Below are 26,083 nucleotides of genomic sequence, written 5' to 3' on the forward strand. Positions count from 1 at the left end.
GGGAGTCTGCAGCATTAAGAAGCTTACTGCTCAATCCACACCTTAGACAGTTGATGGTCAGCCTCGATCAGGGGGACGACAAGGCCAAGCTCATGAGAGCCTGCATGCAGGAGCCCTTGTTTGTGGAGTTTGCCGACTGCTGTTTAAGCATCGTGGAACCATCCCAGAATAAGGATCCTTAAAATGGATTATGGTGCTGCTTGCTCCTTCTCCCAGGAGACCAGCTAATGTGGGGCCCCAAGCAAGGGCAGTGTTTCCAGGACGAAGACCTGCTGATGTAGGGTAGGTCATGCGAGTCTTCACCTCCATTGCTGTGGGCTTAGGTGTCAGACAGATGGGGGCACTCAAGTGGCACACATTCAAATGGTTGTTTTTAGGTTATTTATTTTTGGTACAGTTAAGGTAGATATCATGAGATAATTTATCAAGTTTCACACTTGTTTGAGTGAAAACTTGCTCAGTGTTACTAAATAAAATTAAGGTGTGGTTCTGTGGTATGTTGCATTGTTCATCATCCTTGATTCATAATTTAATTGCTTCAAATTAAATAAATCAACAACATATTAAATAGTAAAGTTTTGTTCCTTTTAAAGGAACTAAACACAGAATTTCCCCAACCAAAATTTTAGAGCTGATCTCAAGCTGCTTGTTCTGTTTGTGGGGAATCAGAGTGGGGGGTACCCCACTGTAGCAACAGACAACTCTCAATCTTGTTTGATTGCAGTTGGCTCCTCGAATGTAGTTAAAATGTGGCCCTGCTGTTTCTTAATCTTGGTCTGGGAACTACTAACCCTGACACCTGTCAGTGCTTGAGATGGCGGCTGGAGACCCAGGCCCCACTGGTGATTGGCCGCACAGCCCTGGCCTGCAGGCGGGCAGGAGCCATCACTCTCACAGGCCTGGGAGTCACTGGGAGTAGTTTGGCAGCTATGTGTTGATTAAATGTCTTTGGCAAGGCAGCTGGCAGGAAAGGCATTGTAGAAACAAAGGCACCACAGGTTGCCCAGCCAGGTGAGGACAGAAGGTGAGAAGAGATCACACGTGGCCCAGCCTGTGTCTTTCCAGCAGAATCTGATTAAAGCCAGTAACACTGTCGGACGAAGGTTCAGGGCAGATGTCAGCATAGCGCAGCGGAGACTTTCTGCAGTGAAACTTGATCGAGCCCTGGGGAGAGAGAGATGTGGCTTAACCCCGGCTCCCAGGAGAGCCAGGGCCTAAGGTACCTCACAGAGCAAATGCTAGGGATGCAGGGGAGTGTGGACAAGGAAGTGCTGGCATGAGAGTCACAGCAGTAACAGGACTGAACTAACCAACATGTTTTTCAGTTGGTTAAGTGGCAAAGTCCAGAGCGGTATTAGAATAGAAAAGTTCACATCCCTGCAGTGTGAGGCAGATGAGGAACAGTAGAGCACTCCCCTCCTAGAAGTGTCACCTGCCTCAGCCCTAAGACTGCTTAACGCCAGAAGGTCGAACAGATTTCGGTTTACAGTGTGTGGTCATGGGAGATTTTACCCAGGTTCTGGCTTACAGTAATTCCTCTGGCAAGAAATTCAGTTTCCTTCCTTCTGCCTTGTTGATATCACGTAATCCTTGAGTGTTTGCCTGTTTTATATGCTGGCTGACTTTCCCCCTGGCTGCTCGTAATATAAAAACACAGGGCACTAGGACCAGTGACTCACCTGGTTGTCATTTCCTTAGCTGGAAAAGGAGAAAAAACAAGTAACATAATTTGGGGAAAACCTGGTGCCAAATCCAGTGCCACTGGAGTAAGCAAGCTGTCAGCACAACCCAAGTTTTTTGAAAGTGGGACTAACTAAAAGGTGACTCTAGAATAGTGGTCGCCAGCCTTTCAGACCTCATGGACCAGTGGTCCACGGACCACCGGTTAGTGACTGCTGCTCCAAAGGTTTCCTTAAACCAGCGGTCGCCAACCTTTCGGACCTCACGGACCACTGGTTGGCGACGGCTGCTCCAGAACACTTAGAGGCAGTTTTTAAGAGATGATGAAAAGGCTCTGGAAAAGTCGGAGTTGTAACTGCAGCCAGTTGGGAAGCTTAGGCTCTGGTTTCCCCAGTAGGGTTAGGACGGCTCTTGTCCCAGCCTCAGACCTGCTCCCGCTGTGGATTCCTGGGCCTGGCCTCCTGCCTTCTACAGTGAGATGGGAGGGACCCAGAGCTGCTGCCATCCATCCCATCACAGCTTACCTGAGGCAGTGCTCGGATGGACGTGACACCATCTTGCTCTTGTGCTGTCTGGACAGTGTAGCTACGGGGGCTGCTGTTGGGGAGCTGGAGGCAGGCCCAGACCACCAGTTTCCTCTGGAAGCCGTGCACACCCACGGCTGCGTTGGCCAGGACCAGTCCCAGGGGCCAGAGGCGGATTATTGCCCCCAGGAGCCAGCTCTGTGCCTGGGGCAGCGGGAAGGAGCTTGGGGAACCGGGAACTTGAAATAAGTGTTTTTCTTCCACACCATCCAGTTCTTTAGAAGCAAGGAAGGCCATTCTGATCTTAAAAAGAGAACACCACTTTATAGCTTTTGACTTATTAGCTCTCAATGGAAAATGGAAACCAAAACCCTCTTTAATAAGTCAGCTTAAGAAGGTGAACTGAAGGGCCCCTGGCTGTGAACAGCTGGGTGCCTTCAACCAGACTGGCTCTGTGTGGCAGAACTTCATACCCAAGGCAGGTGGGCCTAGGCCTTACACAGGCTACTTGAGCCGATAATTCCATGGTGTTAGCACGTTCCCAGTTGCTTATGCCACGCTTTACTGTCACAGCCACCCTGCAGTGTAGGTGGGGCGTGGCCATTTTGTGCATGAAGAACACAAGACCACCCACTTTGCAGTGGCAGGGCCAGTGTTCCAACCCGGGTCTATCTGGTACCGAAATATCCACAGGCAACCCTGACTTCTTGAGTCCGATACTCACTCTCCACTTCCGCCATGCGCGCTTGATGACTGTGGCAGCTGCGTGCAGCCTCTGGACTTGTTTCCGAGTTAACCAGGAGCGAATGGCTAGAGGGTTGCCCAGAAACAGGAAAGAGTACAGTGTTCATTACAGCTCTTGGTAACCTGGCTGTGCAGTGACACCAGAGCTGCCCTAAAAGTTTGAAATAGGTATTTTTTCAGTCCCTGGCTACCTGCACACTTCCCTCAGGTAAGGTACTAAAGTCAATACATGAATCAGAATTGGCCCTCACACACCCACAGACTTGGAGGTGCCTGTACCTTGAAGGGACAGTTAGGAGCGGGGTCAGCTCCCACCCTTGGCTCAGTCTGGCATAATGTCCAGGGAATCAGGGGTCTGAATTGCCTGCATCTTTTTTTTTTTAGAGAGGAAGGGAGAGAGATAGTTAGAAACATCAATGAGAGAGAAACATCGATCAGCTGCCTCCTGCACATCTCCCACTGGGACTGTGCCCACAACCAAGGTACATGCCCTTGACCGGAATCGAACCTGGGACCTTTCAGTCCGCAGGCCGACACTCTATCCATTGAGCCAAACCGGTTTCGGCTTGCCTGCATCTTTTAGAATTAGTTCTGTTTATTGGGAACCCAAATTTGCTTGCCTTGTGAATCCATGAGTGATATCACCAGACACTCACATGCTGGTAAAGGTAATAACTACTAAATGGTGGACTGACCATGACACTTTCTTACTGAAATTTCAGCATTTTTTTCTTTTTGGTATAATCATATTCAGGAAAAGGACTATTCCATAAAATATGAATACATTTGGATTCTAGAAAATGAAAATGTTTAAAGACACATAAAAGTCAGCTGTTACCTTACCAAACCACATAGTTCTACAGTGCTTTCTTATGCATTGTTTTCATGCTAATATGCACAGAAATGCACCTTACGAAGGTGGCATCACCCTGATGTATAGTTTGGCACCCAGGTTTGAACATCATATTGGAAGTGGTTTTCCATTAAGTTTAAAATCTTCAAAAAGACTTGTTAGCTATTTCGTAAGGATGGTCCATAATATGGCCATGATTCCACCACTGTCCAATGTTTGGGTGGTTTCTAGTATTTTTATTTTTAAAAATGAGACTGCTGTTAACATGGTTCATACATTTCTTCCTTTGATGAATCAAATCTTGACAGGTTTTTACCTTCTTTTTAAAAAAATATATTTTATTGATTTTTTACAGAGTGGAAGGGAGAGGGATAGAGAGTTAGAAACACTGATGAGAGAGAAACATCAATTCAGCTGCCTCCTGTATACTCCCCACTGGGGATGTGCCCGCAGCCAAGGTATATGCCCTTGACCGGAATCGAACCTGGGACCCTTAAGTCCGCAGGACGACACTCTATCCACTGAGCCAAACCAGTTAGGACAGGTTTTTACCTTCTTAAATTCATTAAAAGCCCTGGAGACCAGCAGAGTTGTTGTAAAGGGGAAGAAAGATGGAGTAAACAGCTGTCTAGGTCTGGGAAAGGGAATTAAAGGGATTTTTAGCCTCCGCTACCTACATAGCACCCGTATTTGTGGTGTGATCTGCTTTCCACTCACTGAACTGGAAAGACGCTCTGGGTGAGGACGGGAGCGTGAACCCCAGGTCACCACAGGACGTGCCACCAATGCCTTGAGGCTGGAACACTGTCAGCTTTGGTGTGTGGGGATTCAAGGAACAGCATTCAAAGGAACGTAGGGTCTGCAGTCACTGATGGCAGCTGCACTCAAGGCCATCTGTGGGCCTGGAACGAGGCTACGTGCCCAGGGCCCCAGTCCTACCTGCCTGGATGAGCACAGCAGCCTGCCTCTGCCTTTCCTGCCTGCGATGCCGGTGTCGCCTCCAGCCAGCCTGGATGCAGCGGGCGCACTGCTCCAGCACCTGGGCACGCCTGCGTTCCAGGAGCTCCAGCTGGGAGAAGGGGCATCCACTGAGGTCCGCAGCCCACCCTCCCCCTATCCTGAGGAGAGCCCAGCCCGTCCTGCTGAGAGTACACAGCTGTTTCTGTGACCTCTGCTCCTCTGAAGCCAGCTTACCGTGGAGTCCGTCATGAACACCTTGGTCCTGCCACAGTGCACTGTGGCTGGTGTGGCCTCCACCGGGTCACCAGATGTGGCTGCTGCGCCAGGCAGAGCGGGCAGAGTGCGGAGGATGTCCTGGAGCAGAGGCTGCAGTGTGGCCTCCGCGGCCTGTGGAGACCATTCTAAGGGTGGGAGACAGAGGTCCCATCAGTGCCTCGTCTTCTACACACTTCTGTGGCCTTAAGAAGCTGGTTCTGGTCTCCCTAGCATTTTACAGGCCTCTTTTTTGTTCTTGTCTCTAGCCATTTTTACCTATTTTTTGGGGGGGAGAGACCAGGAGCAGCCCCTCTTATCCCTCAGGCCCCTGGCTGTTATGAAGAGTCTTGGAATCCCACTGTAGCTGTGCCCTGGACTGGCCTGCAGCCTCCACTCCTGTGGGTCCCTTTGGGCAAGTGACAAAGGACACTTGGTGCCCTGAACATGCTGAGGGCCAAACGGCATTAGGGCCACCCCCTCCGCCCTAACAGCTCACTTCCTGCCATGGAAGGGCAAAGAGAAGACAGACTCTGGGCCTGTGGAGGCCATGGGGCCCCCCCTGCCGACCTGCATCACAGGGCTGACTGCTGTGGAGGGAGGTTTACCTGAGGCTCTGAACACCTTTAGCTGCCCCGCGCCTCTCTGGAGACAGAGGCTGCCATAGAAGATACCGCAGACGAGAAGCAGCAGCAAAATCAACCAGAGCCCAGGAGACGTGGGCAAGAGACAGAGCAGAGCAGACCATGGAGAGAGGAGGAAGAGCGGTGGGGAGAAAGGTGAAAGGAAGGTGACAAACTGTGCCCAAGACAGAAAAACAAAGCAGAATTGTCCCAACTGGGTTTCCTGCCCCAAGGTAAGGCTGTGTAAGTGGGGGGAGTGGTTACCGCTGGGCTGGGATCCTACTGGGCAGAGCCGGGCACCTCTTTTCCTCCTCCTGTGCTGGGGCCACAGCCTCAGGACAGCCACATGCCCACAATCCTCAAATCAGGGTCACAGGCCAGAACTTTCCCTTGAGATCAGAGTTTGGGGGGAGGACCCCAGCAGGCTCAACAGCTCCCCCAGACCGCCTTTCCCCACTGGCCAGGCAGAGCTCATTATTTTAATAATTATTTTAACTAATTTCTTCCTTTCCTTTCCCTCTACATCTCATCAAATGCTTGCCCAGTCTGACCAGTTTCTTCCCAATATTTCCTGTGTCCAAATCTCTAGCTTCTCTCTACTCCCGCCAACTTAACAGCCCACCACGTGGCCCCACAGTAGTCTCCAGGGAACATGAAGAGTGCCCCCGTCCACCCAGAGAATAAAGTCCAGCTTCTGTGACTCAGCCCCAGCTGTCACCCCAGCCTCACCTCCCACCACTGTCTGCTCCTATACGCCAGTAACAGTAGACTGATGAACAAATGACTAACAAAGGGGCCCCACTCACCTGAGCACCCTTCATTAAGAGACGGGCTCTGGGGGCCCCGGGCTGTGCGAGGATGGAGCCGCCTCAGTAACGCGTACCGTTCCACAAAGTTCTGGTGAGAGACCCTGGAAGCCAAAGTGGGTGGAAGAAGGGAATGAAGCAACTTCATCCGTGGGCACAGCGCTCAGGATATGACGGGAATAATTGCATTTAATCTGCTCAACAACCCAGCGAGGTGCTGCCCTGGCTGCACTGCATGGACGAGGCTGTAGCTCTGGAGAGATTATTTTAAGGGTCTGCTCTTCCTGGGCCCTTTCCTAGAGGACTTGCTGTCTGCCTCCTTCCAAGGGGCGTGGAGGGCCCCCTCTGGACAACTAGACCACTCCTACCTCACACCCGTGCTTGGCTGCATCTCCACCCGTCCTCTGACCCACTCTACTCCCCTTCACGGCAACACTCTCTAAACAGCTGGTGACATCTGATATCTGCACTTCCTCCTCTAAGTTTGGCTTCTGCCTACAACACTGCACCATGTGGCTCCTGTCACAGCCATCAGCATGCCACTAAAATTGTTGCTGGTTTCTCGTCATCCCCCCCCTCTCAAAATGTGAGCATTCCTCAGGGCATGACCCCGATCCCTTCTATCTTTGATGGGGTTTCCTCCTTGTTTGTGGTGTTAAGACCCTCCAGTTCTTAGAGCTCTGCTGAGCCCGGGCCTGTCTCACAGCCATTTTAAACCTGACCCTCCCACCCTGCAATCTGTGCCTTCCTCAAACCATCTCGCCTCCAGGAATTACCCCCATCCACCCATTTGCCTCAGAGGGAAGCCTAGAAGCTGACCATCCTGCCTAATAACTCACGTTCAATCAATCCACAGTCCTCTTTCTATCACAAGCCACACCAATTTTACCACTTCTCTCCAGTGTTCACTGCTGCCACCCTCATCGGGGACACCATCTCACTTATACACCTGCAACAGCCTTTCACTCCTCTCTTTTCCTGACACTACGTCCAACCGCCACATGGTAGCCATGGGATATGAGTGAGAGCACAGCACTCCCTCCTCAGAATGCCCGGCAGCTTCCACAGCACCCAGGACAGGCTGTGAAGTCCTTCAGGTCTGGCCCCCATCCCTCCCTCCTCTCCTCCCAGTTCTCTGAGCTCCAGTCACTTAAGCACCTCTCAGTTCCTAACCTGTTCCCTAGTCTGGAATGCTCTCCTCCCCAAATCTTCCCAGAGGCCCGAGCTGCCTACGACCCCTCCTGGACCAGCCCAAGGATACCCCTTCCCATTAGTCTACCTCATAGCATTTTTTGTTGCTTCCCTAGCATTATTTAACTTTATAGTTATTGTTCTTTTTTCCACAGGAATGTATGACCTAAGAGGGAAGACTCAACCTTCCTTATTCACTGATACATATAGAAACAGTGCCTAGCACAAAATTGTGCACAGAAAGTAAGCGGATAAATGACAAGCACAGTTCCTTGAGTTCAGGCTGACACCTGTAGACCTGCCCTTTCCCTTCATCTCCATATCCGTCTCTTGGCTGGGCAGGCTCTTGTTGGGCCTGAGTCCCAGTTCTACCCTGACATTGGCCCTGCCCCTGCAGTGATGGGCCCACTCACCGGATGGGGAAGCCGGCGGCACTGATGTGGATGGTCTCCACAAGACCACAGGCCTCCAGCTGGCTCAGGACCTGCAAGGGTGGAGAGACAACGTGGTACCTGCAGCATGGGGCCAGCAGGGCAGACGGCATTCCCATGGCCCTGCCAGCGTGGACTGCAGGGTCTCCTGAGACTCCATTGAGGGAGGTATACACTCTGGGGCTGGTGCAGCGAGAAATTAAGAAATACCTCCCTGCTAAAAGGGTCCTGGCAGCCCCAGGTTCCCTATGTGGTTCATGGCTGCTGGTACGGCTCTCACCATCCCCACAGTGCAGATGCTCTGCCTCACATGCAGCCCAGCCCCATTTGTTTTTATTTATTTTATTTTTGGCTAGGCAATCAAGTGAGTCACAGCTGCAGGGCATGGGAGGTTGGTTATACTGTGAAGAGCCTTCTGGGACCTGAACCATGGTCTTGACCAAAGAAGAGTGGTTCTGGCTATAACCCCCAAGGTCACATCTACCAGTTGACTGTGGGACACTCCAGCATTGCCCAGTATTCACACCTCATCCACATCCCATGGAGCCCGGTACCCTGAGCAAAGAACAATTGCTGGCCCTTTTTGTGCAGATTAAAAATCTACAATGTAAGGCGGGACAGACTTCCAGCTAATTGCAAGAGAGCCATTCTGGGCAGCTCCAGTCTCATCAGGGCAGTGCTAGGTGAGAAGAGAGCAAGAGGCGCCAGAGCCCTACTTCCTTCCTTAGCTAGGTCCCTGCAGTGCAGACCACACAACCATACACGACTGTCCTGCCAGCTATGGGGAGACAAGCCCCTCTAATGTCAGGCCCAGCCTGAGAGATCCCCTCTGGTCACTGCACTTGGAGTAGATGTCCTGCCCTTCACCCCTGCAGGGCCTTGGCCAGATATGGCTCTCTGTGAAGCAGCTTTGGCTCAGTGTGAATTACCTCCTCCGGGAGGAAGGTCTGTGCCTGGCCCTTGCTGTTGGGCTTGATGCAGCGAATGTAGTGGGGCGTGGTGCTGTGCAGAACCTGCAGAAGCTGTTCCAGGGAGGCCTGCAGAGGGGAGAGCCAGGTCAGGCAGAGGTTGGAGCTGCCTGGGGGCATCAGCTGGGCCCTGGTTAGAGACTGCATCAAACACCTCCAGCCCCAACACCAGGATCTTCTTGTGCCCTGGGATGGCTACTGGAGGCTCTTACTGTGTCCAAGCACTCCCATCCCTTGACCTCCCACTGCTCCTCACATCTGCCTCCAGGGACCTTTCTTGACCTGTGACCCTCCAACTGGTTGGTCTCTCTGCATCTGGTGTCAGGGTCCCCCAACCCCCACAATCTTATTAGAAGAGAGCGATCAGAACCCCCAGCCATTCATTCAGGAAATAGCTGTTATTAAACCAAAGCCTATGACCCAGGCAGTCTGCTGCTGTCTCAGAGCCAAGTCTAACAAGCTGCACAGACACTGGATGGGCACCATCAGTAGTATCTGAGGCTGGACAGGAAAGTGCTATTCAAACCTGGGCTCCCTGGGTACCTTCTCAAGGAGGTGATGATATTGCAGAGCTTTGAAGGATGCGAAGGAATAAACTAAAAAGAGACATGGAGGGTGGAGCTGAGGTGGCTGGGGTGAGAAGCAGAGTGTGCTGAGAGACAGCAGAAAGTATAAGATACGGGAGGAGACAAACCTGCACTGGCCAAGGACAAAGTCTGAGCAGGAAGCTGGAGAACGGAATGGGCCAGGGCACGGGTGCATGTAACTATTGCTCTTCCACAGCCCCCCATAAGCAGTGGGTGAGATCCCTGCGCCACCCACAGGCCCCTAGGCCAAGTGTATGTGTCTGTTTCCTGTCTCTGTCTCCCACACAGGACTGTCAACTCAGTGTGAACCTGGACCATGTCTTCTTGACTCATCAATGCTCTCTGTAAACAGCACCAATCCTGGGAAGTGCTTGGTAAACATTTGAGACTGAGGAGTGACCCAAACATGTCATGTTAGCACTACCAGACCCACCTTGAACCTGGACACCACCGTCAATACAGGGGTCCTGCTCTTGCCAGAAGGCTCCTCCTGGGACTTCTCTTCTGGGTCAGTAGGAAACAACACCTTGAGCAGGGGGTCCTCGGATTGCTGCAGGAGCCTGGTCAGCTCAGGGGGCACAGGGTCCTATTGGCAGAGGACGAGAACAGTGGGTGAGGGCAGGTGGTGTGCTACCCAGGGCTGTCCACAGGCCTGCCAGCCTGCTCACCCAGGCCCCAGAGGAGGGAGTTCCAGGGTAGGACAGGCCCTGAGTCTGGGAGACAAGCTGGTCGCCTATGAATCAGCAACCCAGTGTGACATGGGTCATTTCTGGGTGGGTCATGCCTGATGAGCAGACCTCAGGCAGATGGCCCCAGAGGTGACCCTGGGTTCTGGGAAAATAGGAGGGAGGGAGACACACAATAGGAAGCTGCGTGTATGGCCAGCAATGACTCAGCGTGCCGTTGTACCCAGGTCCCCAGGGACCATGGCCCAGCCTCACCTTGTTCTTCTCCACCAGGCCTGCGGTGTGGTACCGCACAGGCCCCGCGTAATGCACCACAATGAAGCTGGGCTCCCGGCTGAGCTTGTCGTGACCCAGGCAGGGGCTGCCTGCCAGGGCACTTTCAATGCGTGTCTGGAGCTGGGCTGCACTGCTTGGCCGGTTAAGGCGGCATTCCTACGTGGGGCGGGATTGGCAGACAGCCACAAAAGTGAGAGGGCTCCCCACACCCTTAGCCTCCACCCCATCGCCCCCATGGTAGCAGAGTTGTCACATAGGCAGTACAGTGACCCTGAGCGAAGGAGTACAGGGATTAGCAAACCCATTTGGCAGATGGGGAGACAGAGGCACAGAAAGGGCAGTGACGAGTCTTCGAGGCCCCAGAAAAGTCCAAAGCCCACCTCTGCTGCTCAGCACACTACTGATGCTCCCACCTCGTTTAAGAGGGAGCAGATGCTGATGGGGGTCCCCTCGATGAGGTCCAAACAGGTCTGGTTGTCCTGGTAGTTGACAAATGACCACTCCAGGCCCTCCAGTGCGTATTCCTCCTAGAAGGCAAGGTGAGGGGGCAGGAGGCAGCTAAGGGCTGAGGCCCAGAAGGCCATCCTATGGCTGGCCTCAGCAACACCAACTATTCCAGAATGGCATCAAGAACTAAAGGCTAGGTCCTGGGGGCCAGGAAGAGATAGAGGATCCAGGACGGCCCCACCCTGCCACACGCTTACCTGCTGAGCTCTTAGGTAGTGAGCCACAAAGTGCTGTTGCAGCTTCTCATTGGCATAGTTGATGCACAGCTGTTCCAGACTGTTGTCAGGGAATGACTCAAAGCCGTACACATCCAGCAGGCCTGTGGGGGGTGGGGCGGTGGTGAGGGGAGAACCCATGGGGCCGCTGCAGAGGCCGGGGGACTGTAGGGGCCCAGGATGAAGCTTCATCCTTGGCAGCCTGGGGATGAGGCTGAGCGAGCATGACACCCACAGTGGGCAGAGCACCGTACCCCACCCCAGGGTGCCATCTCTACCTCATGCCCCCTCAGAGCTTGCAACAGGAAGAAAGGCCAAATGTGTGTGAGGGGCAACCCAGGGCACCAGGTCTTCTTCGAGGCTGAATCCTTAGGTCCTGCTACCAGGACCTTGAGGGCACCAGTCCCAGGGAACATTTCCTACATCCAGCCCAGTTTGGAGGGCCTGGGTCTCACCAGACCAGTTGGTGTCTAGAATTCCACATTCTGTGAACAAACTCACTGGTGCCTCTGAGCTCTACTGCCTCCCCTACCTGACATTCCTACCCAGGTTCCAGCAAGGTTATCTTTCACTCATCCCCACTACTCTCCCGGACAGGTGCCATCTGAGTCTGCCTGGTGAGCTATGGCGAGTCAGATGTGAGCATCCGGGAGTAGAGATGTCCTTGCCCAAACACTGGTGGACAGATGAGGAGAGGGGGATGCAGGGAAGGGAAAGGAGCTGCCAGAGTTAGCACGGTGGGCCCAGAGCTGCCCTGGTCTTTTTTAGAAGGGGTGTTCCCGGCGGGGGGCCCCTGCTACCTATGAAAGTGGTCCAGGAGTCGGGGGCCGCATAGATGCTGCTGTTGATCACCGATACCAGCCAGTCGAACAGCCTGTTGGGGTTAGGGAAGAGGAGACTCTGGTGAGAGAGGGTCGAGCTGAATTTGAGGGGTGGCAGAGCTGCTCCTCCAGCCAGGTGCCATACCCAGGAGGGCCCGAGTTCCCGTAAGCACATGCACTCGTACATACACATGTACCGTCCCCTAATTTCAACATGCCACTTGACACCCTTACATGGCATCATGAAGGTTCTCAGAACCCAGGGTGAGAAAGCACCCTTAACCACATGGCCAGAAGGTGGACATGCCCATATCACCAACTGGGAAAGGCCAGGACCCACCCTACCCTGTTCTGGGCTCCCACTTGCTGCTTGCTGGGTTGCCCTGCACTTTGGGCTGAGGTTCTGCCTCTACCACCATCTATCAAATTCCCCAGGTGCTTGGGGAAGTCTTGGGAGCTACTCCCTGCTGTCCCTAAGGATCTGGGGAGCAGGGAGGGAAGCCATCTGCTGTGTCTGGCAGCCCTCACCTTGGGCCTGGGCCTATTGCATGGCAGTGTCTGGTTCAACTCCAAAGAGGGGAGAACTTGGAGGTAGCAGGGGCCCAGAGTGCTCACCGTGCGTAGATCAGTTTGGCCAGACAGTCTCTGCGGGTGTCGCACTCGGCTAGGGAGCAGGGCTTCCGGAACACCTGCTGCTGCCTGCCCGCCCTGATGGTCCTGATCCTCAATGTCTCCAGCAGTGGGTCCTCTGGGAGCCAGAGCAGCGAGGCCGATGTTCTGACAGAGCCTGGGAGGACAAACCTTCCATCCAAACAGCCCCCTTCACAAGGCAGTGAAGCCATTGTCGTGGAACCATCGCCCACCCAAATGAACAGAGGAAACCTTGCTGGTAGGCAAAGAGACCTGCCAAAGGCAGAGGCAGGACATGAACCCAGGACTTCTGTGTCCCAGTCCACATTGCCACGTGTGGGACAAATTATAAACCCTCTGACCCTCGTTTGCTCGTCTGTAAAATGGGGACAATGCTGCCTGCTTCAGAGATGGGGTGAGGAGTATCTTATCCAGGGCAGGACGCTACAGCTAATGTTTAATCAAATGTTAAATTCCAAATTTCACCCTCTGGCCTCCCACCCAAACCCACCGATACTGGCTCTTTTCTGGGCAGGACCGGCCTGCTCCCTGGGTGTGTGACCAAAGCCTGAGGCACAGCCCCCTGCCACCCTTGCTCTCACCCTTGGCATCGTCCATCAGCTGGCAGGGCTGGGCTTCATCCTCACAGTCAGCAAACCGGACGTTGCCGAGGTGCAGCAGTCCAGCCAGGATCTGAGGGGCAGGAGAAAGGGCACACAGTGGGCACCTTGTAAGGTCTGGAGCCCAGCCTGAAAGACTTCTCTTCTGCTAAATATAATCAAAAGAGAAGAATAATAGCAGCTCCCAGCTACTGCCCATTTGCTGCAGGACTCTGAGACACGATTCTATGCATGTTACATGCATCATCTTGGTTAATCTTTTCTTTTTTAAAAAAATATACTTTTATTGATTTCAGAGAGGAAGGGAGAGGGAAAGATAGAAACATCAATGATGAGAGAGAATCATTGATTGGCTGCCTCCTGCACGCCCCCTACTGGGGATCGAGCCCCGCAACCCCAGGCATGTGCCCTTGACTGGACTCAAACCTGGGACCCTTTGGTCCACAGGCCGACGCTCTATCCACTGAGCCAAACCAGCTAGGGCTTGGTTAATCTTTTCAACATCAGAGAGGCGAGTGCTGCAACGATGTCCATGACAGAGATGAGAAGGGGACAGGTTAAATGAGAACCCGGGCAGTCTGACTACAGAAGCCTCCCAGGGCAGCTGGTGGGGCCTCCAGGTCACCATGGTCTGTCCCTCTGCCTTCCCCTCTGGAGTAGACTGTAGAACGCAGCTCCTGTTCCTCGTGGAGCAGGCTTCTATGGAGCTGGGCTTGGACTCCCTTTGGCCCTTTCCCAGCACAGTTGGGCTCTGATGGCCCAGCCTAGGAGAGGATCTGTGACCATGGTGTCTGTACAATGGGGGCCCTCTTGCCTTTGCACTCGATGCATGTGGACGAGCCCCTAGGAGCTGTAGAAAGGAGGCTGCTGTGCCCGATGGGCAGTGTGGCTGGAATAGAGGGTCACGCCAGCCCCCAACCAGCACTCCTGTCTGGACACCCTACTATTGTCCACTCCTGCTGTCCCTCTGGCCAGGTGCTTGCCTGGCAGTGTCCACACTGGCCATGATCCCCTCCCTGCCTGAGGAGCCCCACCTGGAGATGGAGGTCACTTTCCACTGCACTGCCACCTCCCTGCAGTGGCTCCCGTCTCTGCTGCCAGCCTATCCATCTACTCCCTCCCATTGCTCTGGTGGGTGAAGAGGTGAGGGAGCAGGAGGTAGTCAGTCGGCAAAGACAGATGGGAGGAGGGAGGCCAATAATGGGGATGAGGAGCCCAGCTCACCTGGGTCAGCATGTCCGGAGAGGAGGGGAAAGAAGGTGGGAATTGGACTTACTCCGCATGGTGCAAGTCTATCTGTATCAGTGGTGTCTGACCTTGGGCAGGTCACTGTACCTCTCTAGTCTTCTCAAGCATAAAGTAGGAATAACTCCCTAAATACAGGCCTGTTGAAAAACCCAGTGAGCTAAAGGGTATAAACATGATTTTAAAATTCCTACACACCAGAGCCCATTAGCTGCCCTGGGCAAACGTGGCAGCATGATTTCCCTACTCTGACCACTGCAGTTAAAGCTGACCCAGGCTCCTTGCCCTGTGCGCTCTAACGCTCTTGGTGCTGTTTTATACACAGAACTATGTGCTCCACGCCCCTCCCACCCTGACACCGTGTCCAGGTTCAGGGGCACAGAGGAGCGGTCCACTTCTTGGAGACTGCAAGGCGGGCCCAAAGTCTCAGATTCTCAGGAAGACTCAGGTTCAGAGGAGGCTTCCAGTGACCTCTGTCAAATGTAAGTGCCATGGCTTTCCTTCTGACCTTAAAGATGTTGTTCTGGGTGAGGGTGTCGATGCCAAGATGAAGCATGGCCTCTCTGGTCACCTCAAAACAATCCTCTGAAAAGAAACCCAAGTCACAGCCCAGTGTCAGGACCAGAGGCCAGCAGGGGCAGTGAGGGGTGAGAGAGGCAGGCTGTGAGCAGAGGGGGGTGGGTGCTGGGTAAGGCTCCCCCTACCTTCCAAGGTCCTCTCTGGGTTGGGCAGCCAGGAGAAGGCGGCTCCCTCGGGGAGGTGCCACCGGAGCCTCTCGTCTGCACTGGCTCCTTTGCAGATCTGTGGGAGGGAGACAGGTTGCTGAGCTGGGGTGCGAGGGAAGCCCAGGCCTATATAGGCCTGGGTTCGAGATAAAAGGAGTGAGAGATGGCAGTGACATCACAAGACTGTAGAGCACCCAGGGTAGGCACGGGGCAAAAGCAGAGCAACCAGTGCCAAACACCATCTGAGGAGGCCTATGTTTGAGGAAGGCACAACTCCTCTCTGGGGAGGCCCCAGGCTCAACCTGAGAGCCGGGGACACACTATCCATGCTTTGGGGGACCACCCGTCTGATGAAAGAGGCACAGCTCTGGGGAAGTCCTCGTTCTGTTTGGAGGAAACAGTACCATTCTAAGGAGAGTCCCCAGCACCGTCTGGTTTGATGGAGGAGGTAATACACATCCCACGCCAAACCATCCCAGAAGCCTAGGTCCAGTGTGAGGCAGTGTTACATAAAGTTTGCTAGAATAAGTGGTGGCACCACTGGAAGCCAATTAAAGAGGCAGGCAGGGGGCAGAAGGAGGGGCTAGGAGTCACAGGCCATCTCCACCCTGCATCTGGGCAGCTGTGGGCCCCACCTGGCACAGACCTGGTAGAAGATGTGGAAGTTCCTCTCATTGGAGGCCTGGCAGGCCACACGAGTTTTCTCTAGGAGGTAGGTCTGGACTGCAGCTCCAGTCATCTGATGGGCCCTGGCACAGGCAGACCAGAGCCCATTAGTTACCCATTCATTCCATAGGCATTTACTGTTTGCCAGACTGCAACCCCACTTCCCGACCAGGTTCTTCCACTTCGCCAATGGGAGTCATGAGGACGAGGAACTACTCAGCAGGCCCTTGAGTGCTACAGGACATTCCCCTGCACCCAGCTCAGGTGGGCAGAGCCAAGGCCCCTGTAAGTCATTATGCCCCATCCGAAGGCAGGAGCAGAAGCCCTGCAGGGTCAAGCTCAGGGTTGTGGCCACAGAAGTGGCTGTTTAACTGTAAGTCCCTAAGCAAGGGTAAAAGCCAGGAGGAACTGCCCCAGGTTCCCCAAGGCTGCAGCAGCTATAGTTCTCTAGATTCAAAGATCACCCTCAGGGTTCACTGATCCTAATAAACCCCATACACATGCATGCCAGGAGGAGCAGGGTTCTGCCCACAGGGGTGGCCCAGGCTAGAGACTACTCCAGCCACTTGCTGACTCCCTGCCCCCATCCTCCCATCAGCCAGGGCAGTGGCGGCAGCAGCAATTACCTGTTCATTTGGAGCTGGATGAACTTCCCAAAGCGACTGCTGTTGTTATTCCTCAGCGTGCACGCATTCCCTACAGATCACACCTCTGTTTATACCGCTCCCCTATGTTTACAGAGTCCTCATGGGCCAATGTGGCTGCAGGTCTGCTGGGGCCATGTCTCTATCAAGTCTCTAAAGGCCCCTTTTTGGTTTCCATGTCACAGGGGACAGGACTAAGCAAGTATGACTCGGGAGTTAGAAGGACTTCCTGGCAGTGAACTGAAATGAGCAAGCCTAGGCAGCCAGGGACTGTCTTCTTTGAAGGGAAAGAATAAAAAACAACAATCTGTCACTATTGAGTTAGGCACAACATCTAGAGTCCCAACATGGACACTAACTGTTGTACATCCTTAGACCAATTCCCCTCTCCTCTGAACCATCAGGATTTAGACCAGAGGAGCCACAGGATCCTCTCCAGCACCACTGTTACATCTGCTCGAGGGAGGAGATGGCTGAATGACAGCATCTCTGCTGTAAAGAGGCTCAGGGTACCTGGAGATTGGGAGCCCAAGGCAGTGAATGATACACTCATCCTCCAACCCCCACAGAGAGGGTTTCACTTTCCTCTCCCTGGAAGGTGGCAAATCCCAGAGGACATGGGACAGAGGACACTGAGCTTACCAAAAGCTTCCATGACAGGGTTGGAGTTCAAGATGCGCTGCTCGATCCTCTCTGCAATCTTGTGGCTCTCCCAGGATGTAGGTGAGGCAGCCACCACAGCATAGAACTTCATCAGGCAACGGGAAGTCCATGTCTACGGCAGAAACAGCCTGTGGGAGCCCTGCCCAAGTTCCCTCCCACCTCTGAGCCTGCCTGAGGGAACGGTGCCCACTAGCACCATCTCCTCCACCAAGCAAGGTGCTAACCGAATGGATGAATGCTGAATTCAACTGTGTCCTTGGGCAAAGCACTTCCCCCGCTCTGTGAAATGGGGAGTGCTTGCTTCTAGCTCCAGAGGATGCATTTAAGAAAAAGAAGGGGTCCTGGGGCAGAGATGGGACAACACACCCTGACCTGAGCAGGCTACTGTATCTTAAGTATGAACAGATATTTGAGGATCAATAACTATTTGGTAAACTTCCTTTACATGAATGACAAATATAAAAACAAATGAAGGAAAAGGAACTAGAAGGAAACAGTCAATGTAAGGAGCAGAAGGCAAGTAAAAATTATGAAATATTTTCAACAAAAGGAGAAGATATTGAACCTATGAAAAGACCAAAATACGGGGGGGGGGGGGGGGGGGAATAATAGAGAACAAGTGTTTTTAGAATTAAAATTTTGAACAAAAATTCGAAAGAATTGAAAGTTATTAAAAACAGGAAAAACAAATTTTGGAAAGATAAAGTAGGAAAAATCTTCCAGAAGACAGAACAAAATGTTAAGAGATGGAAGATTAGGTGAAAAAAAAAAAAAAAGACTATTAAGTAATCAAACTTACTAATAGGAGCTCCAGAAAGAGAAAATGGAGGGGAGTAAATTATTAGATATACTACAAAAATATTTCCCTAAACAAAAAACATGAGTTTCCAGGTTAAAATACCCACACAAAGTATCCAGCATAGAAAGTAAAAAAAAAAAAAAAGACCATGCCGAGATATACCACTGTGAGTTTTAATACCTACAGCTTTTGGAAAGTAAAATCACAATTTATGGACTAGGACTTTCAAAAGCAACACTCAATATATAAGGAAAAACTTCTAAATTTGTAAAGAAAATTATTTCTAACCTGAAATTATAAAACCCAGCCAACATATCCAATTTAAGGCAATATAAACATTTTCAGATGTGCAACTCAAAAATTTGTGCTTCATTTACTGCCTTTTCCAGGAAGCTACTAAAGAATGTGCTCCATAAATACAAAGCAGTAGAGGAGGAAGGGAAGCCGTGGACTCCAGCAAGGGGGATTTATCATGGACACAGCAATCTGACCCCCAGAGTGAGGCAGAGAGCCCCCAGGTAATAGCTGCATGGCAGTAGCCCCAAGCAGCCACCAGGCCAGATGGGAGCAGATCTGAGAGCTCTGGAAAGGGCACCTCGAAGAAAAAAAAAAGAACCAGATGTACTTGCCAGTTGAACAAGCTGGAAAAGCTTTGGTGATAAGTTTGGTAATAATTTAATAGGCATGTAGAAACTAAACAAATAGAAAACAGGGGTAATCATATGAGGGAAAGTAAAAACTAGACAAGGAAATATAATCATAGATTACATGGTTATAAATACTGCCTATTAACTTAATTAGAAATCATGATAAAATTACATATGTGTTTGGGGGCAGGGAAATAAGACTAAATCCTCATCAAAGTAGGAAATGAAAAGATTAGGTCCAAAACTGAAAAAAGCAGTCACTAACAATATCATGCTGGTTAGAAACATGATAGAAACACCCAGATACACTGCTATAAGATGTGAAAGTAGCCAGGGGGGTTGAGAAATATGGGGCAGGGTTGTTGTTTTTCTTTGTAAGCCTTGCAGTATTGCCTGATTTTTGAACTATGCAACTATGCTATTTAAAAATAAGTCTACCAGGCCCAGCCCCTGACCACAGCAGCTGCTCAGTAATGAGTTACTGAGCTCTGGTTGCATGAGTCTCCAGCCAGGTCCAGCTGCAGCTCCCCAGAGGGACAGTGAGCTTTGTCCAGGAGCTGGACATCTGTCATTGCACTGGCCACCTTGATACAACTGTCAAAGATCTCCTCCCCACCCAAGTCCAAGTCCTCATCCTGCAGCTTACTGCCTTCATCTGTTTCCTTGTCTATCTTTCCCAGTGGACTAAGAGCTCCCTGAAAGCCAGTTGCATCTCCGTTCCTCCACCTGCCACTCCTCAGCGGTGAGCCCAGGGCCTAGAATCTGGCAGATACTCAGTACTCAGCAATTCCCTCATATGTGAGTGTAGACAGAGGGGGTTTATGGTCCAAAGAATCCCTTGAGAAGTTTGGTGGAAAGGGAGGGGTGGTTGCATGAGGCTTGCCAGGAGGGTGAGGCCTGGACCAGTATCCTCCTCTGACCAGCTATGCAACTCCTCACCCATTCTTGTGCAACATTTGGTCTCACCTATTGTGATTCTGCTCCCCAGGGAGCCACGTGACTCACCAGGAGCTTCTGGCCCAAGGCACTGCCCTTGCCATCATGGACAACACAGAGGATGCAAGTGGGCTACTTCAATTACTTTCCCATAAGTAATCCCAGCTACCTTCAGTGTCTATGTGCACTGGTTCGTTTAACTCTCACAGAAGTCCCATGAGTTGCGTGTTGGTCCTCCTTTCCTTGCCATTTTATAGGTGAAAGAATAGGTTTACAGAATTGAAATGTCTTTCTGATGTGCTCTGAACCACTATGCTGGAATCCCCAATAGCTATCTTTTGTTTCCATTGTTGTCAGAGATGGGAGAGACCTATGATGAGGAAATGAAGGCCTAGGTCCTAGGCCCTAGAAGGAAAGTATCTCACCTAGAGTTACATCAGAGCTGGTGGAAGAGCCTGGACTAGAATCCTGTCTCTTGACTTCCTTTCCTGCCCACCACTACCCACCACTACACACTGACTCCCTGGTAAAGCCAGCCTGTCCGGGAATGACGAGGCAGCAAACGGCTCCACGAGGAACGTCCCCCTCCCTCTCTGCCCACCCAGCCCGTCATGAAGTGGACAGGATGGGAAAGAGGCCCTCCTACCTTTCCAGCACCACTCTCTCCACTGACAACGATGGACTGGTTGACTGGCTCAATCAGGCTCTTGACATTCCTGTATGTCTGTTCACCCACAGTGAAGATGTGGGGCTTCAGTTTCTGAAACATCAAGGGGCAAAAGGTCATGTGAGGGAATGCATGTCTTCAAGGAATGCTGATCCAATGATGGCTGAGATGGGGAGCCTGCCAACAGCAGTGCCAAGAGGCTTCCTCTAGAAAAATCTCCTGGATGTAACAGTGTTAGGCCCAACTGTGGGACCCCCCTGGTGGCTTTACCCACTCATCTTCTCTCAGTCTGGAAGCAGAGCTAGCCTCAAATACTTTATCCCATTTTATCTTAAAAGTCTTATTCTGTTCTGTATTATTTTGTTACTGTACTTTGCAGTTTGCAAAGAATTTCCTTCAAGTTATTGCCTAAGAAGTCTATATTAGATGGATAGCTAATCCTCTTTCATAGATGAGAAATCTGAGGTTCGGAGGGGTTAAATAACCTTCCCAAGGCCACTCAGCAAGTAAGTGAAACCATCTGATTTGCATTCCAAGGCCACTGTTCTCCTTTCCATCACCAAACATTAATTGTCCTCAATGTGCCAGGTATCAAGGTGGGCACTGGGAAAGCAGAGGGCACCATGACTTGGCTTTTGCCCTTGAGGAGGCAGATGGCCAGTGAGATATGGGCTCTCAGGACAGACTTCACATGATTCCACCCCACAATGATTGCTTACCCACAGCTTCCTGAAGGAGAAGGCACAGTTCTGGATGGTGTCAGAGCTGTCCCTCTCTCCATCAGCTTCTGCCCCAGTCACTTCTCACCTGGACTATTACCAAGTCTTCAACTGTTCTCTCTGCCTCCTGTCTCACCTTCCTCAGCGCAACTCCCCCAGCTTCCAGGGTAATTCTCCCCGCAGTGGGCACCATTCAGTCCACCTCCACTCCTGGAAGCAGCTCTGTGGGCTCTCTGCCTGCTGTGATGACTCAAAACCTTCCTATTTATCTCAGCCTCTTCCTACCTCATCTACTGCCTCTCTCCCCAAGAGCCCCTTACTGCCAGCAAGTCTGCTCTTGCCTTTCCCTGAACACATGATGCACTTTAACACCAGCTAGTCTACTCCCTGCCTGCACTTCCCCCACCCCCATAAGAATGTATTCCTCTCAGTAGAGATGAACGTGCGCTGAATTTTCTAGGGTAATCCTTAGCGCATTAATTTTATCTTTTTCCTGAACAGTGGTTTGTTAAATACACAAACATATCTTTGTAAATCCTTTCCTATTAATACACCCATAAATAAGAAAAAAATACTTTGCCCTATGTCCCTATTTTATGATCCAAACTCAGTTAAACAAGTATTTACCTCTCATTTTGCACCACTGTCATGTGTCCAAAATTCCTTGAGCTCCTAATGGGCAGGGCTGTGGCACCAGCATGGCCGGTGCATAGAAGGATAAGGACAGGGACACTGTAAGGAGGCCTAAGGGGAGGTAGGGGAGTCCTGAGGCCCAGGAAGTGGCTGAGTCTTACCTGGGGCTGAGGAGCAGCATGGTACTCTTTCATCAGATCTGGCGAGTAGAGCTGAGGGACAGGCTTGAAGGGGTTCAGAGCCACCAGGGTGCAGCCAGCATTGGTGTAGAATGTGTCTGCCATGTACCGGGCCTGCAAACACCTCAGGACTGAGGCAGAGGTGCTTTTAGCAAACTCTGGCTTAAATGTAGACACTAGCATACACAAACATCTGCCTAACAGCACTCCCTCTGCACTCAGCCAAGAGCCATTAGATTCCAGCAGCTCCCTGATGAATAGGTACAAGATCTAATTAAGATGAACGCCAAATCTGGAGCAAAGTCGGTGTTGGGGAGCCCAGATGCACTTGCCAGGCTGGTCTGAAGCAGCGTATCTGGCTCCAGGTCTGGAGTCCTGCCTGCCTTGTCTGGCCAAGGGAAGCTGTGCTGAATACCTACACCAAAGCGCCACGCTCTTGGAGACGGCACTCTTGAGGGGGAGGCCCATACCTGTCTCCAGCGTCACAGGATTCACCTTGGTGAGGTCATCCAGCAGGTGCAGCGGGGCCTCCTGGCCTAGGAACTCCTGCAGGTCTTCTCTGAGGGCTTTCCCACTGTGGGCATCAGGGCCTGAACTATGGCCATTCACCTGGAGGGTATAACAGGGCCAGGAGAGCTGTGACTCAGACCAGCTGGCAGCTGTGTAGGGGTAGGACTGTACAGTGGAGAGAGAATTGGCTTCCAGTATCATAGCCTGGTGGGTTCAAATTTCAGTCCTACCACTTATTAGGCAAGTGAGCCTGGGTAAGTGACTTAACCTCTCTGAGCCACAGGTGTTTTTTTTTTGTAAATAAAAGAAAATAAAGCCTGTTCACAGGGCTATTGGGAAAAACAAGAAGCAATATAAAGAGCACTTAGTCCTTGGCACATAGTGAATACTGGATAAATCAATAAATGCTATCCCGTCTCCTATGCCATGAGCTCCGGCTTCCAGGCTGGCCAGCTACTAGCCTTATTGGGCCTGGCAGGGTTGGGGGCCACGGTGGGGGGCTGGTATAGTAGTATCACAAAGGAAAAGAACCATGTTTGGGGCTTTTTTTTTTTTTTTAACACGTTAAGCGCCAAGCCTGCTTTGTCTTCCTTTCCGTTTAGCCTGCGATATCCGATTTCACCGATATGCTGGCAGCACCAGTGAGTGACGGGTCCAGACGGAAAGTATAGCATCAGTCACCAGTGACTGACATGGCACTTAACGTGTTAAAGAAACCATTCAATTTGAGATGAAAAATCAGCTGTGAGGTAGCTCCATGCCTTCATCACCTGCCTCTTGCGGCTTAATTAATCTTGGGGGTTAATTACACAACTAGTTTCCTGTGCCCTGGGTCTACTTAAGAGGCTCAGAAGTCGAGGGAACAGGCCCTTTCTCCTTCTCCCTTTCCCATGCATGATGCCAACATTTTCCACATGTTTCTTCTCCCCATTTCTCCTCTTTTCTCTCTGGGGGATGTAGGGAAGATGGGGTAGGGCGAAGACAGTAACCTGGCTGAAATCTGCTTTTGGAGGAAAGGGTCTGTGATATGACCTGTGTGGGTTTCCATGAGACTAGTGAGCCCTACAAGTTCAAATCCCTCAAGCCCAGGTGGCAGGTGTCATTTGAGAGGCCGAAAGACAAGTTTCTTTTTTCTAAAGATATTTTTTTATTGATTTCAGAAAGGAAGGGAGAGGGAGAGAGATAGAAACATCAATGATGAGAGAGGTTATTGATCAGCTGCCTCCTGCAACCCAGGGATGTGCCCTTGACTGGAATCGAACCCAAGACTCTGCAGTCCGCAGGCTGACGCTCTATTCTCTGAGCCAAACCTGCTCGGGCAACAAAGATGTTGCCTCTTCTCTGAACTTGGGCCCACCATGATGCACAAGGCAGCGTCTTGGCCTCCAGAGTAAGTGCTGAGGTCAGAGCATAGCTAGATCCCTGGAAATCCCTCTGCTTTGGGGGCCATAGTAGCCTTTTCCGAGTGGCAGAGATCCAATAGCAACCCCCCATGTGCCCTGTGATCCATTCATCAGAATCCTTCTCTATTTCCACAAGGGTCATCTCCCACACTTTTGCACAGACTGACCTCTTTGTTTGGACCGCGTATTTTCCTTCTCTACTTGGCTAATTCTTACTTCTTCTTTTTTAAAATATTTTTTTAATTGATTTCAGAGAGGAAGGGAGAGGGAGAAAGAGATAGAAACATCAATGATGAGAGAGAATCATTGATCGGCTGCCTCCAGCACACACCACATTGGAGATTGAGCCCACAGCCTGAGCATGTGCCCTGACCAGGAATTGAATTGTGACCTCCTGGTTCATAGGTCGATGCTCAACCACTTAGCCACACTGGCCAGTCCCTACTTATTCTTTAAGGCCCAGCTTCAAGGAGACATCTTTAGGGACATCTCTCAGCTTCACCTCCTTTTGGAAGCCCCAGGCTTCCCCTGTGCCTCAACAATTCCGGCTGGCAGTGACATCTCTCAGGACTTCCTCACTGGTTCAGGCTTGAAGGTCACCAAAGTGCCCTCAGGATTCCCTTAACCCAGTGGTTCTCAACCTTGGCTGCACATTAGAGTCACCTGGGAATCTTTTTAAAATCCTGATTTCTGGGCCTCATCCTCCAGAAATTCTGTTTCTTTGTTGTGGGGTGAGGGCACAACATTAGTAACAAAGAAACAGAATTTCCGGAGGATGAGGCCCAGAAATCAGGATGTTAAAGATTCCCAGGTGATTCTAATGTGCAGCCAAGGTTGAGAACCACTGCCTTAACCACACCAAGGAAAAGAGCTATCAGCTACAACAGGGGAGATTCAAATTAGGTATCAGGAAGAACTTAACAACAGGTGAAAGGCACTGGAATAACTTCCTGAAGTGAGAAAAGAAGACCTTTAAGGGGTCGTTTTCTTCCTTCCCGGACAGGGTAGTGAAACCACATTCAGACAAGTAAAAGATACAAAGGTGCTTCAGGTGCTTTGGGGCCTGGGTTATCTGAGGGTGAGGTTTTACCTGCTGGAGCATCCTGCTTCAGTGTGGTCAGCCAGAGTTCTGGGTTACAAGCACAAGGAGTGCAATCCACCTAGTCATGAGGACACAGGCTCGGGCATGGGTCCAGCAAAGGGAAGAATCTGAGGTGAGTCATTCCAGAGCCTATGGCACGAGAGAGAAGACAAGGGCCACACACAGGTGAAGGCTTCTTTAGGGTGACTCACTCCCGCTCCCTGCACCGAGCAGAGGAACTAAAATGAGAACCAGAGCGAGCCTGGGCAGAAAGGAAGTCTCTTCTGTTCCCTGCCAAGTAGGGAGCAGGGGAAACTTACAAGAGCTTCTGGAGGCTCCCTGGGCTCTTCCGGGGCTAGTTTTACTACAGGGTTAGGGGTGGGGCTGCAAATCTGGGTCAGTGTGATGTGGAGGGTGAAGACACTCGGACACAGAGACGTCTCCTGCTCTCTCCTCTCCACTAGACAGAAATATCCTTTCTTAGCATAGCCAGTAGTTGGTGGGGTGGAAGGCTAAAGTCAACCAGATAATACTCCAGGAAGAGAAATCAGAGCTCAGTCATTCACTGGTAAGTCACATCACCTTCCTTGGTCCACTTTGATTCCTCATCTTGCAAATGGAGATAGTAAAATCTGCCTCACAAGGAGTGGCTGTGAAGGTCAATGAGGTCATGGATTGAAAGCAACCCACAAAACACAAATCTGAATATGCACTCAGAGGGGAAACATTGTTAGTACAATTAACAAAATTTGGGGGCACTAATCAGGTGGAATATTCCAGTGTCAACTTTAAAATGAGAATTTCAGAGGATGGGAGCCCATCTGAGAGAGGGGTGTTGTGAGTTGGGCTTAGGCCAATTTCTGTAAAACTGTAAGTGACCCTCAGACTCAGAATTTCCCAGGCCGCACACTGCCCCAGCAAAGCATGATGAGGGGGGTCTGAAATGGATTAACCTTGGGGGGTAGTTTCTTTTTTTAAGAAAAAAAATTTTTTTTTTAAATTGATTTCAGAGAGGAAGGGAGAGGGAGAGAGCGATAGAAACATCAATGATGAGAGAATCATTGACTGGCTTCCTCCTGCATGTGACACAATGGGGATGGAGCCCACAGCCCAACCCGGGCATGTGCCCTGAGCAGGAATTGAACCGTGACTTCTTGGTTCATAGGTTGATGCTCAATTACTGAGCCACCCT

At 51.3% G+C, this 26,083-nt stretch overlaps 3 protein-coding genes across 12 annotated transcripts in view; 2 read left to right on the forward strand and 1 right to left on the reverse strand.

Moving 5' to 3' along the window:
• ZNHIT3 (zinc finger HIT-type containing 3) overlaps window positions 1-10,140 on the forward strand; it is a 35,920-nt gene extending 25,780 nt beyond the window's left edge. For 2 of the 4 annotated variants that reach the window (XM_036340290.1, XM_036340291.1), the window contains exon 7: window positions 1-494. In XM_036340290.1, the coding sequence (XP_036196183.1) occupies window positions 1-182 (182 nt within the window). In that variant the 3' untranslated portion in view covers window positions 183-494. Of the gene's footprint in view, window positions 495-6,225; window positions 7,177-9,907 lie in introns of those variants that run through there. The other 2 variants (XM_036340292.1, XM_036340293.1) reach the window with 2 other exon arrangements.
• The window catches only part of MYO19 (myosin XIX), a 27,420-nt gene continuing 1,704 nt past the window's right edge, over window positions 368-26,083 (reverse strand). For 2 of the 7 annotated variants that reach the window (XM_036340277.1, XM_036340278.1), the window contains exons 2-25: window positions 24,901-25,041; window positions 22,368-22,506; window positions 21,880-22,028; window positions 20,346-20,459; window positions 17,297-17,429; window positions 16,637-16,706; window positions 15,991-16,093; window positions 15,324-15,420; window positions 15,128-15,204; window positions 13,357-13,447; window positions 12,740-12,911; window positions 12,104-12,177; window positions 11,286-11,407; window positions 10,995-11,108; window positions 10,561-10,737; window positions 10,053-10,205; window positions 8,994-9,101; window positions 8,047-8,117; window positions 6,443-6,546; window positions 4,996-5,162; window positions 4,741-4,870; window positions 2,929-3,014; window positions 2,205-2,507; window positions 368-1,164 (exon numbers count right to left, since the gene is read on the reverse strand). In XM_036340277.1, coding sequence (XP_036196170.1) covers window positions 1,036-1,164; window positions 2,205-2,507; window positions 2,929-3,014; window positions 4,741-4,870; window positions 4,996-5,162; window positions 6,443-6,546; window positions 8,047-8,117; window positions 8,994-9,101; window positions 10,053-10,205; window positions 10,561-10,737; window positions 10,995-11,108; window positions 11,286-11,407; window positions 12,104-12,177; window positions 12,740-12,911; window positions 13,357-13,447; window positions 15,128-15,204; window positions 15,324-15,420; window positions 15,991-16,093; window positions 16,637-16,706; window positions 17,297-17,429; window positions 20,346-20,459; window positions 21,880-22,028; window positions 22,368-22,506; window positions 24,901-24,912 — 2,895 coding nt within the window. In that variant the 5' untranslated portion in view covers window positions 24,913-25,041 and the 3' untranslated portion in view covers window positions 368-1,035. Of the gene's footprint in view, window positions 1,165-2,204; window positions 2,508-2,928; window positions 3,015-4,740; window positions 4,871-4,995; window positions 5,163-5,621; window positions 5,672-6,442; window positions 6,547-8,046; window positions 8,118-8,993; window positions 9,102-10,052; window positions 10,206-10,560; window positions 10,738-10,994; window positions 11,109-11,285; window positions 11,408-12,103; window positions 12,178-12,739; window positions 12,912-13,356; window positions 13,448-15,127; window positions 15,205-15,323; window positions 15,421-15,990; window positions 16,094-16,636; window positions 16,707-17,296; window positions 17,430-20,345; window positions 20,460-21,879; window positions 22,029-22,367; window positions 22,507-24,900; window positions 25,042-26,083 lie in introns of those variants that run through there. The other 5 variants (XM_036340280.1, XM_036340279.1, XR_004972808.1 and 2 more) reach the window with 5 other exon arrangements.
• Window positions 14,983-26,083, forward strand: part of PIGW (phosphatidylinositol glycan anchor biosynthesis class W) — a 16,371-nt gene continuing 5,270 nt past the window's right edge. Inside the window, exon 1 of the mRNA XM_036340288.1 lies at window positions 14,983-15,101. The gene's annotated coding sequence lies outside the window, so the exon portion shown is untranslated. The remainder of the gene's footprint in view (window positions 15,102-26,083) is intronic.

The sequence above is a fragment of the Myotis myotis genome, unplaced genomic scaffold (genome assembly GCF_014108235.1).
Source record: "Myotis myotis isolate mMyoMyo1 unplaced genomic scaffold, mMyoMyo1.p scaffold_m19_p_17, whole genome shotgun sequence".
Classification (NCBI taxonomy): domain Eukaryota; kingdom Metazoa; phylum Chordata; class Mammalia; order Chiroptera; family Vespertilionidae; genus Myotis; species Myotis myotis.